We start from the raw sequence: 13,039 nt of genomic DNA, 5'->3' as shown, positions 1-13,039 counted from the left end.
ATCAGGCAGGTCTAAGAGGGAGAGACGGATCTCCCCAATCCACTCTCCTACTCATATTCATGTCAACATTTCAGACTTTGATTTCATCTGCAAACTTCAGTCAGCTTTGGTGTGTGGTTCGAGTCAATAACTTTCAAAAATAAAATACTTACAAGACAGCATAACATTACTTTATATTTTTGTCAGGAAACGCATCTGACTGATTTTGAGCAAACATTCAAGGACAGCCCTCCCGAGGAAATACTGTGAACCTTCTGAACTCCACATGAATGCAAAACGCATGATAAACTTGTCAAATAATGAGCACACACACGCACACATACGCACACACACGCACACACACACACAGTTTCAACAAACACTAAATGGCTCCTTAACATTCTCCTTAATCCCCCACAAGGTCACACGTTTTTCAACTTCCATAATAGGAAGATGTTTCATTTATTTCAGAGCACAATGCAAAACCATACCACTCTCTTATGTGGCCTTGGATGTTTTACTCCATAAATCTTCAACAAAAACGTACTGGGTCTTTTTTGTTATTTAAAAAAAAAAAACACCAACTCAGGCTCACATCTTGTGTTTGCTCACATCTTGTGTTTGCTTACATCTTGTAACACCATATACATTTAAGTAGTAATGTTGTCACAGCTGTTCATAAAAGTCATAGGGAGGGATCCTGTTTAATGCGATAGGAGGGGAGTATGATGGGATGCATGGCTGCCTGAAATAAAGATGATAACCCATCCCCAAATATGTATAAGCTTGTTCCTACATGTTTCAGTCCACAGGGCCAGAAAGGCATTAGTTCCTGTTTTTTCATTTGCGTAAGTACAGCATTGTGTCCACTTTTTGAGTGGAAATTAAGGTTATGTTTCACCCTGTTTCTTTATGCTTGTCTGTTTGAAAGCTATCTTAGAATATGAATGTGTGTTAGACTTTGTGAAAAGCTTGGCATTGTGGCAAGGACAAACTGATTAAATTTTCATTTCCGTTGGCAACAGATGTGGAAGGCAAAACTTCTGAATGGATTCACATGACACCATCTGATTTCATTAGCCAATCAGCTGACAGAACCCACTTCCACGATTGGACCGATCGAAAGAACATGGAGGCACTGGAAAGATGGCTTTCTGTTAACACATAGCTGCACAGCCAATATGTATTCCAATGCTTGGTACTGTGACAGAAGAGCATGTCTTTGCTTACTGAACAAAAAGCAAAATGATTCAGTAAAATATGAATATATGATACCTTGAATGGGTTCTACACATGAATAAACTTAAACTTTGTTTGAAAATATATATTTTTTAAAAACACTCATTGCTGTTAATGAGAAAGGTTAAGACTTGAAATGGGTTTATAGTTAGTTGTTAACTTTTAATTTATTTTATTAAATATGAGTTAAAGGTAAAAGGAAATAAGGAACAACATTGACCAAGGACATTGCAGATAGTGCTCTTGTGTGAGTGGTACTGGTTTGTAAAAAAGACATGGGCATATCTTGAAAATACAGCACAGTGTTTGAAGTATTTGCTCATCGTCGATATTGTTTTAAGCTATTGTTCAGAAAACAGCCCTTACAGAATCCCTGTCTTGCTCCTATATATGAGATAACTTGATGGAAAATATGTGTAGAGGGAGTTTTAGTTTCCAGTCAGTGTTTGCACCATGGAGGCTTATCACCACATGCTACAGCCTGAGTTTATTGAAGACAGGCCAGGAATCCAAATACCCCCCTTTTAACACACACACACACACACACACAACACACACACACACACACACACACACACACAGGCTTTGACGTGCACGCCACACGTCAACACAGATAAAAGACCGCGGGGAGACCTGCTCAGGGAAGATGGACTGGCGTGTTTTGAGGCTAACAAAGCAGCGGCTTCTGTTTGAAGGAACAGATAAAGTAGACAATACCACCCGGAAAAATGACTCTGTAGTTAACAATCTTATAGTTTACTTTAAAAAAATGTACCTTAAGGAATGTCATTGAGAATAATATATTTTATCTTTCAATTTTCTTTATATATATAATTTTGGGTCGTTTGGTTGTTGCTATGTATTTTTTATTTTCTTCTTGTTTTCCCTAACTTTATTTGAAAGTAATACGTAATTGTTGGCGTTATGTTTTGTTTTTCGGTTAGTGTGAAGGGTCTGTGGATGTGGGAACATTGTTTGTCTTTGTCAGATTCGTGAGAAAAACTAATTTGTAGTTAACAGTGTCTTTGGCAAAATAACCACGGTCTCCTATTTCTTTAAATGGTAACAAATGTGTCTATTACAAAGAGCAGGGCACATAGAGCATAAACAAAGAAATAAGTGAGGACGCAGTATAATTTATGAAATCTTATGTTCAAATAAGACAGAGCAAGTTGAAAAGAAGATCAAAAGAAAAACAAATGAACATCAAACTTTCCAAGCAAACACTATGCTATGCTAATGACTGCAATTTGTCAGCGAAGCTCTGCCTGAATTCTTTCAGGGCATTTGAAATGCCAGTAAACATACACACTCAGTATGCTGAGCCTACACTTCTGCTTCTCTTTGAATCCATCTGAGACGATCCGACTCGTCAGTTCTTCTCTACTAACTGCCCCATCATATTTCACTTTTTACCTCCAGTGGCCTTTGTGGAGCAATAGACAAAACAATACATAGGCTGAGCTACATAGGCCCCACTGAACTACAAACCGAAGCTCAAAGCATTGCTCCTATCTATTATTGATGGGCAGATTCACTTGCAGTCCGCTGTGCAGTGAGTGTGAAGGCAAAGCAGGGGACAGGATAAGAGTTGTGACGCTACTGACCATGTCACTGGCTGTCAACATCAAATATCCTGTTTGGAACAACAGTCAAACTTTATTTGTATCACAGTGAGTGACTTAGCATATTAATATAAGACAAAAGATAGATCTAACAAAAGCAATGGAACACAACACAAATGTTTGGATAAATACTTCGATAGAAGATAAACTTCCAATGTATTCAAGTGATTATTTTATGTAATTTCGACAGACAATAGAAGCCTTTTTCAGAAACTTTAGCTGTTATTGGGGTAAAACTTCAGAGATATAAGGCAGTCACCAACAAGTGACCTTGTCTATATGCTCCATTAACAATCTGAGCTCCTGCGTTTTGTTAAAGAAAGCAAAAGATAAAAATATGAAAGCCTTTTCCCCAGACACTAAAATACAGCATGGAATACAAAGCAGCTTGAGTCAAAAATGTTCCTCATTTTGAAAAGAAAAACAGGACATAGACTGTTAGCTGGTTTGCTAAATCATAAAAAAAATTGTGCCAGTATTGATTACCTCTAGCTTGATGCTGTTTGACCGAATATCTGGATCATTTTAATGCCGCCGAGGTTGAAAAATGCTTTCTGAATTTGGTTTCTCCCAACTCCTCTGATCCACTCATCTACAACCAGCATGTGGGATGGACTCATGCTGTTTAAAACCAATATACACTGCGTTTACTCTGCCGCACACTGCAGACAGACACCCAGCGAGAGCATGGGATATACTTTTTTTTTTTAATTGGATAAAGCTAAATATATACAATTCTTCTTTCCAGTCAACTGCTCTTGCTTTCTTTTTCACCAAAACAGACCTGAGGCTAAGTAAACACACAGGAGCAGCCACACGCAAAAACTGACAAACATATGCATGTTCAAACACACATAGGAGTACCTCTGATAAGGACTCTGGTCACTCTGACGTTCACGTTTTGGGTCCATGATAAGGCTGTGCTTGCTCTTAACTGCTCCCACTCAAACATTTTCAAAACAAGGTACCGAAGTTATCCGAAAACCCTGCTGGCAACATGCTCTTAAAACAAACACCTTCTTTATTACAGAATTTAGAGAGTTTGATTTAAGCTAAATCCACTCAATTTGAACCTATCTAATGAAATATAACATAACTCAAACTCTGAGTACTGCTGACACTTCAGAATATACTGAAAGTTTCGAAAAGCTATATGTTTGTAAAGCCTGGATTTGGGTGTACAGCTTCCTGTCAAACCTTTTCAGTAAAGGTACGATCACATTTCACTTCTGTGCAAATATTGTCTCCCACTCACGTCAATTGAAGCCCACACAACACACACATTCAAGGATGCGCTTCCTTATTTGGTGCAATCTCCTCGCTGGCTGCAGTGGACTTAAATGTTGATGATAACAATGGTTCAACTTTGACCATGTGTACAGAGCCAGCCGATAGAAACACAAACAACTTAGTGCGGCATCCCTCTCACAAATTGTTAGAACAGTTTGTCACCTGCCCAGTTTTAATAACACACTGTAGAGAAAACAATTCCTAGGGGGCTAATCCACTGTTTATCAAAAGATGTCTGATTGTATAGAAGTCTATGAGAAAATGACCCCTCTTCTAACTTGAATGATCATCTCTGTATGTTATTTTCTTTTGAGTTTATGGTCTCAATCACTTATTTCAAGTATTCTTCAATACAGCAGCATGTTGGTTTTGTGAATTATGGTCCCATTTACAGTACAATGGACAATAAAGAAGCATATGCTTTAGGACAGGGCTGCCCTGTGATGGACAGGTTTGATACCTGTGAGGTCTGATTTGGTTTCTTTATGTTATTACCTTTAACCCATTTACAGTGTGTCTTCAGGCCATGAAAATAAATTGTACAATTCTGGCTGCCAAACTATTTATTTTTTCGACCTTCTTCTTGGGCACATCTGGCAATCTGGTTCCAAAAAAAAACAAGATGGCGACAGCTAAAATTACAAACTCAAAACTATACTGTGAAAACCAAAGGGTGACTACACCGTGGCTCAGCCACTTCTTTAATGCTTGTGGGGTTTCCTGTCATTACATGCAGGCTGAATCTTCTTGGAATCAGGATTGTAGTGGCCATTACAGGAAGGTTAAAGCACCTCGCCCTTGCTGGTTTGAACCTCATGTAGAGTATTATAATATAATATAATGAAAGTTGATGCCTAAACAAAGCAGTCACTAGCTTCTTGTTATTGCGCTGCGCTGTGTTGGCTCATGCTCCCTTTGAGTCACCGACAGGCTGTGTCCCCTCCAACACTGCAGGGTCACAGGGTGGCAGCGCCATACAGGGCTGCTACCTCCTCCCCAGCACACACACACTGCCAAGTTTAGCTGCCTGCTATCAGTGCCAGCAAGTGGGGACAGACAGCACACATGGGGGTGAGCTGGTAGATCACAGCCCACATTCCTAAACCTCTGCCTGAACACTGGATCTATTGAACTGTCACTTTCCTGACTGTGGTTTATACGAAAAAATAAAAATTGTGAAATGTATCTTTTGGCATTACATCAGTGGAGTAAAGAGAGCTGCTTATCATGAGTAACATTTCATTTGTCAGAAAAGGACAGGTTTTAAAGCTACCTGACAAAACTGCCACATCAATTCTGAGGGGCGGACCATAATGTGACATATTCATGATATTGGAGCTTTAGCAGATACAATCCATCCCACAGTGGATTTATTTTCATTACTAGCTGTATTATTTATGTTTCATTTTCATTAAACCAGTTAGTCTCACATACCTGGCTGTCATACAGTCAGGAAGGAAAAAAAGAAGCTCATTTCAAATTGAAAAACTTAGTGAATGAGCACCAGACCCAGCTCTGTGTTTTTGTATTCAAACGGTTTTGGAAAATTAAATGGATAATAGGCTCCCAAATGAAAGATCAATGTTATACTCCTTTAGTGTTCCTGTGAGAGCAATTTTTTTTTCTCTGAGTTTCTCTTGTCTGTTATGAATTTATATTCCGTGTTTTTATCTGCTATGGCTAGACTTACATTTCCTTATGATATTTCTAGCGGGACCTCCAGTTGTGTTATGATATCTTTGCAGCATCTTTCTCAAATTCACAGTTCTTTGTAAGGAGAGCTTCCAAGGCTCTACATGCGCAATTAACTCCCTGTTTAATTAAGATCTTACAGTTGCAATTATACCCTTGAATACCCCATGGATCTGGATGATTATGAAAATTAAAAAAACATACTTACACTGTGAAATGATACACGAAGCATTTCCAGCCAGACGGCCTTTCCAGGAAGTTATACACACGTCCTTGGATGTAGGCGCGGGTGACGACTGGACGAACCCCGGTACTGTACACCGACATCCGCACAGACATCCGGGGATGAGATAAGTACGGGTGGAGGTGAACAGTTGGTACATTTGTTGAAGAGTTACCATCCTCTTGCATTGTGTCTCTTTCAGAAAACGTGTCGTTGCCCACAGGTGTCTCCGGTTCAGGTGGGGTGAAAGTAGTTTGCGACAGCTCTAAATCCGGAGGTTTGTTTGCACGTGCCACAGCAGAAGACCTCCGTGTCTTCCCGGGATAGGAAACCGAATTAGACATTGTAGCTTCCTCTTATTCCTCGGTCGCTGTGTCGACTTCTCAAAGTTTTTTTTTCTGTCACTGACTCAAATGTTCGCCCATGTGCGCGTACCTTCTGTTGTGCGCATAAAGCTGCAACATAAACTGTGTTATTAATGCTCTAGATCACCAGGGAGGTGTTTCTTTAATTTAACTGTACAGCTCTCTGGGCTGTTGAGGTTATGGCGAGTCTCAGCCCTAAATGAATCTCCCCCCACCTCTCTCAGAGCACTTATCAGCCTGGAGAGCTGTGGGCGCCAGGCGGTGCGCTGTGAGTCGCCAGCTGTTCAGACATTTTACTGTTTGGCAAAACTGCTCCAAAGCAATATGCATCTGATGAACTACTTCCTCAGATCTGTGTGAAAAATACAACACACACACCATTAACTTTACCCCCCTATAGTTAGCTTTTCCATATGCAAATATGAAGTATTCCTGCAAAACTGTCAACACAAATGTAATGTTGTCGACCTTCATAGGCTTAATTAAAGTCAAATGGATTTGGGGTAGAATTCTGTCACTCTGCAGGCATGTTAGAATGTTTATGCACAATACCAAATACAAAGCAAAGCATTCATTTTCCTCAAGGTTATCAGGTAACTGTCTCTTACATCACACTTAGGTATTCATACAATTGAAAGTAACTACCACATGTAAACAGAAGTGTTACTCCAACACCAAAATATGAAACACAAAATAATAACCTGTTATCATGTTTGAGTTTATAAATATGTCTGTTACTTCAGTCATGAACAGTAAAAAAAGATAAAACGTTAATGTCTTTGTTTGTAATTCAAGTTAGTTCTCATATGTTTTGGTCAGATTTGGGATTGAGTGTGTATGTGAAACACTAATTAAAAAAAAGAAAAAACCTTGTAACGCTGAAACAATTAGTCGCCTAATGATAAATCGATTGATCGAAAGTTAGTAGGCAATCCTTTCTTTAAAGCTCCCATGTCATGCTTTTCCGGTTATTACCCGTCCCGACCCGTGTTATGAAGGTTTTTATGCATGTAAACGGTGTGCAGAGTCAAAACCCTCAAAGTACACCCTGTAGCGAGTACAACTCTAACACAGAAAATACCTCCCCAAAACGCCTCGTTGGAGATACGTCACTGCCCATTTGAGTCTTCCATTTAGTTCCGGGTACCGCCTGATGTCATGCGGTACCCGGAACGAAATGGACCAATCCCGAAGAGCTATGGCCACACCAGCAGTGGCGTGTTCCTCCAGAGGTTCGAAGAACCGGCATTTCACAGAAGAAAGCTTCCAAAACATTGCCCAGTTTGAGGCCGGATATGCACAGCTTGTTTGGACCGTTTGGAGCAGGGGAAGATCCGGGTACACAACCTGTAAGTTTGCATTGTTATTTATGTATTTATCAAACAAGACTGTTTAAATGTGTAAACTGTGTTGGACTGCTAAGCCATTGACACAGTGCTAACTGTGCTAACTAAGTTGCTAGAGTTTCCATATATCAACTCTAATATCAGCAGATGGTCTTGCATACATGTATCTCATCCCTGCTGAAAAAACCAGCATAGACCAGCTTAAGATGGTTGCTGGTTTTAGCTGGTTTTAGGCTGGTGTTAGGCTGGTTTAGTTGGTTTACCAGGCTGGACAAGCTGGCCAGGCTGTTCTTGCTGGTTCAAGACCAGCCTGGTCAGCTAAACCAGCATAGCCCAGCATGGATGTCATGCTGGTCTATGCTGGTTTTAGCTGGTCTATGCTGGTGAAGCTGGTGAAGCTGGTCTATCAGCAGTCTTGCTAGCGAAACTGAAATAGACACAGACAGACAGAGAGGGCGGGACACGGGGGAACGGCGAGACGGCAGTGGTTGAAACAAAGCGGTATGTTTTGACTGGCACAAACGGTCGAGGAGTGAAGATCAGTTGAACGTTTCTGTGACTCCGCCCAGCAGCTGCTCTTCTGAGAGGCACCGCTCTGACAGCTCTGTCTACTGGGAAACGCGCTAAAAGTCCCTCTGGAGGTAAGCAACACTACACAATTTCACCAAGTCTGAGAGTAAAAGCTTTCTCGAAGGTTCGTTTTGCTTTCTTACAACGTTACGTTAATGTTAACTTAACCTTACGTTTGCTAGGAGGCTAGCTGTCTTAGCTAACAACAGTTAGCAGCTAACGTTTTCTGCAGTTTGTGTTTCCCCTGAAAAACGTGATGCAGCTATAAGTTGTAAGTTAACTTAACGTTATCTTACAAGTTGAGAGAGTTACGTTTTGTTTAAAATCGTCAATGTAATGCCATTAGAGGTGTTGTGTTGAACATGAAGTTAGCTAACTGTAGCTCTCCACCAAAGGTTAGCATGTTAAGCTGTACTTTCTGTGGCAGCTAGCTTAATACAAAGAGGGTTTTTGTGCTTCATTGTAAACTTTTCTTACAAATGTGTGTTAATCTAGCTGAAATTGTGGGGACAGTTTTTTTCTTATTGTTGAGGAGATGCAAAACATACATATACTTTGAGTAATGTTACTTTGCTGCTAAAAAATGAAACATTATCAGATAAGGACATCACCAAAGTGTGTGAGTCTGTCAGGGGATTTGATCTGTTCTTTGCATGTCGTACACACTGCTCTGGTATGAATTAAAAATATAATTGTAAAATGTAAATCTCGCTCTTGTCATCGTTCAGGCTTTGCATTTGAACCCCTATGACTGGTTGCGGACTTGAAGGGAACGCCTTCCTGACATCCAGGAAAAAGGTGAGATTCTAATCTAATCTAATCTAATCTATTTCAATGCCAAAAGCAAGTTATTGTTTTTAACCTTTTTTAATATGATTTTTTGGGGAATTTCAGTTTTATTGGATAGTAGAGATCTACTGGAAACAGTGGAGAGGGAGGAGATGATATGCAGCAAAAGGCCGAGCCGGATGGTTGCTGCTCCGTGTGGAACGTGTTCTATCAGGTAAAGCACTTTGGTACCCAGTTATTTATGGTATTGAGTTTGAATGTAGCCTTTGGAAGGTATTTTCCAACAGTGCATTGTAAAGACTGAAAAAACAGGCTCAGGTTAAAGCTTGACTTGATTTGGTCTTTTACTTAAGAGGATGTTTGTCCTCCAGTCTTCTCTTATTTCCTTATCTTTCTTTCAGGTGTAACATCTACCAATGGTTGTACATGACACCACCTCTTTGCTGTCCTACTAGTCAACCCTCCTGATCAGAGCCTTTCCTAAATAGTGGTAAGTTGTTTAACAGTTCAGTGTACGTTAATTTAGCAACTTAATGCTTTACTGCTGTTGAATAAACCCTATATATATACATCCATCAGCAATCAATAAAACCAATCATCCAACACAAATACAAATACAGCGAATCAGAGTTCTGACCAGAACGTGAGATTCTAAGGTTCTACAAGGTCAAAGTCAATCTTATCTCTGCACCGGTATTCACTCCCTGTTTTCCCATGGCATCTTTCACATAAACTGTTACTCTCAGACAATTAAACATTGTATACAGATATAATGAGCCCAGAAAGAACATAATGCTACCCAGAAAGAACCTTGAAAAGAACATGTGTGTGTACTCTGGTGAGAAGGAAGGTGCTTGTGTGTGTAAAAGGATCTCTGGGTCAGTGAGTTGTAAGTGAGAAGACATTATATATGGGATTACTTAAAACAGTTCAAACAATACATGTTCACTTCAATACAGTTTAGAATCATATCTTTTTTACTTCAGTACACAGCGGCCACTCAGGTAACGGCACTGAAACAACCGACACTTTCAGAGACTTTTAAAAGGAAAGAGAAACTGCCCCAGAACAGTGAAAAGGCCAAAAAAATATCAGCCAAGATAGCTGAATTCATCGCGTTGGATGACCAGCCGTTATCTGTGGTGGAGAACGTGGGGTTTAAGGGACAACTTGAATGCTTTTTTCCTTTTTTTTCTCTTAATGCATTGCATAAAGATCGGATCGGGAAAAATCGGTATCGGCAGATTGTCAAAATCAAATGATCGGAATCGGATCGGGAGCAAAAAAGGGTGATCGGGACATCCCTAACAGCATCTATTGGGACTGCTCATTGATGTCATCAAGAGCCATTGAGTCTAGCTTTTGTAGTCGGCCTCAGGCTCAGGTTAAAGCTTGACTTGATTTGGTCTTTTACTTAAGAGGATGTTTGTCCTCCAGTCTTCTCTTATTTCCTTATCTTTCTTTCAGGTGTAACATCTACCAATGGTTGTACATGACACCACCTCTTTGCTGTCCTACTAGTCAACCCTCCTGATCAGAGCCTTTCCTAAATAGTGGTAAGTTGTTTAACAGTTCAGTGTACGTTAATTTAGCAACTTAATGCTTTACTGCTGTTGAATAAACCCTATATATATACATCCATCAGCAATCAATAAAACAAATCATCCAACACAAAATAGAAGAAATCTGGACCTATTCTATTTCTTTTTATACCACAGCATCTAGAGATGTCCCGATCCGATCACGTGATCGGGGATCGGAGCCGATCACGTGATTTTCAAAAGATCGGAATCGGGAGAAAAAAATCGGGGATCGGGAATTTTTTTTTTTTTAATAAAATATTTTTATTATTTTATTTAATGTTACAAAACAAAAATGACCATGTTCACGTCTTCAAGTAATCCTGAGGCCTTAGTTTTGGTTTAAAATTACACAACATCATGTATGTGTTGCTTCTTTTGGGCTTGTTTTCATAGACCTGGTTGCTTATTTCTCTCAAATCTGGCAACAGAGTGGGCAGGGCGCAGTGTCTAATAGTAGCAGTAAGCTAACGAGAGGCTACGTTCAGCTGGTGCCTCGGGAGTCGGGACAGAGAAAATGTCAGGAGTTTGGAAGTATTATAAAATTGAAAGCGAAGGCAGTGTAACTGCCAGATGCAATGTTTGCAAGGCGGAGGTTCCGCGTGGTGGAAAGAACAGAGCTACGTTCAACACGACCAATCTAATACGCCACCTGAGAAACAAACACCAACAACAACACGACGAGTCTTGTTGAAGCAGAACACCTATTAGGGTGGCTGAGAGCCCCCCCTCTGCTGCGCGCCGTTCGTTGGATGAGGCTGATCTCTATTTAATAAAGATAGGAATTGAAAACACCGGAATCAAAAGTTATAACAATTATCTGAGTTTACTGGTAGGAAACAAAACACGTATACTAGTTTTACAGAGTACTCCGGACTTCAGGCTTGTGATGCGGTTTACAGGTAGACAGACCAGCTTTCAGAAAACGAGAAGTATGGACTCCAGGTTTGTGATGCGGTTTACCGTCTCTAGACCAGCTTTCAGCAAACCAGAAGTATTTTTACATACAAAAACAACAGTATTCATATCCATATTTTGGGGCGGAGATGTGTCGACTCTTCCTTCCCATTTTACTCCGAAGCGAATCAGAGAGTCCGTGGGGAGGAGCTGTGTGAGCTGCTCACTCCCCCAGGTGTTCTTACTGGTTGGATCCACCTCTGGCCGGGTTCAATACAGCGAATCAGAGTTCTGACCAGAACGTGAGATTCTAAGGTTCTACAAGGTCAAAGTCAATCTTATCTCTGCACCGGTATTCACTCCCTGTTTTCCCATGGCATCTTTCACATAAACTGTTACTCTCAGACAATTAAACATTGTATACAGATATAATGAGCCCAGAAAGAACATAATGCTACCCAGAAAGAACCTTGAAAAGAACATGTGTGTGTACTCTGGTGAGAAGGAAGGTGCTTGTGTGTGTAAAAGGATCTCTGGGTCAGTGAGTTGTAAGTGAGAAGACATTATATATGGGATTACTTAAAACAGTTCAAACAATACATGTTCACTTCAATACAGTTTAGAATCATATCTTTTTTACTTCAGTACACAGCGGCCACTCAGGTAACGGCACTGAAACAACCGACACTTTCAGAGACTTTTAAAAGGAAAGAGAAACTGCCCCAGAACAGTGAAAAGGCCAACAAAATAACAGCCAAGATAGCTGAATTCATCGCGTTGGATGACCAGCCGTTATCTGTGGTGGAGAACGTGGGGTTTAAGGGACAACTTGAATGCTTTTTTCCTTTTTTTTCTCTTAATGCATTGCATAAAGATCGGATCGGGAAAAATCGGTATCGGCAGATTGTCAAAATCAAATGATCGGAATCGGATCGGGAGCAAAAAAAGGTGATCGGGACATCCCTAACAGCATCTATTGGGACTGCTCATTGATGTCATCAAGAGCCATTGAGTCTAGCTTTTGTAGTCGGCCTCTCAGAATGTTTATCATTTCTTTGTCTCTTAACATTCCTATAATCATTTGTTTTTTTATTGTTGATATTGTTTTGTTCTTTATTTTTGTTGTGAGAATCACTTTGCAATTGTGTAAGTGCTATATAAATAGTTATACTAATATAATTGTTGTTACCATCATTACTATTATTAAAAATGTCTTCTTTGTTTTCTTTATTCATCGCTGCAGAAAGGTTCAAAAAGTTCCCTGTACATCGAACCATGCCTGTCCTCTGTTCCACATGTCTTCAGTCCGTTCTGGACCCTATGACTCTGTTCCACATGTCTTCAGTCAGTTCTGGACCCTATGACTCTGTTCCACATGTCTTCAGTCAGTTCTGGACCCTATGACTCTGTTCCACATGTCTTCAGTCAGTTCTGGACCCTATGA

The 13,039-nt window shown here is 40.2% G+C and overlaps 1 protein-coding gene across 1 annotated transcript in view; it reads right to left on the bottom strand.

The window, feature by feature from the left end:
* kcnq1.1 (potassium voltage-gated channel, KQT-like subfamily, member 1.1) overlaps window positions 1-6,594 on the bottom strand; it is a 44,395-nt gene extending 37,801 nt beyond the window's left edge. The window contains exon 1 of the mRNA XM_034116780.1: window positions 6,034-6,594. Within this exon, the coding sequence (XP_033972671.1) occupies window positions 6,034-6,392 (359 nt within the window). The 5' untranslated portion in view covers window positions 6,393-6,594. The remainder of the gene's footprint in view (window positions 1-6,033) is intronic.
* Between the last annotated feature and the right edge of the window lie 6,445 nt (window positions 6,595-13,039).

Source organism: Trematomus bernacchii, unplaced genomic scaffold, assembly GCF_902827165.1.
Source record: "Trematomus bernacchii unplaced genomic scaffold, fTreBer1.1, whole genome shotgun sequence".
Taxonomy (NCBI): Eukaryota; Metazoa; Chordata; class Actinopteri; order Perciformes; family Nototheniidae; genus Trematomus; species Trematomus bernacchii.
This window is presented reverse-complemented; position numbering and strand designations above follow the sequence as displayed.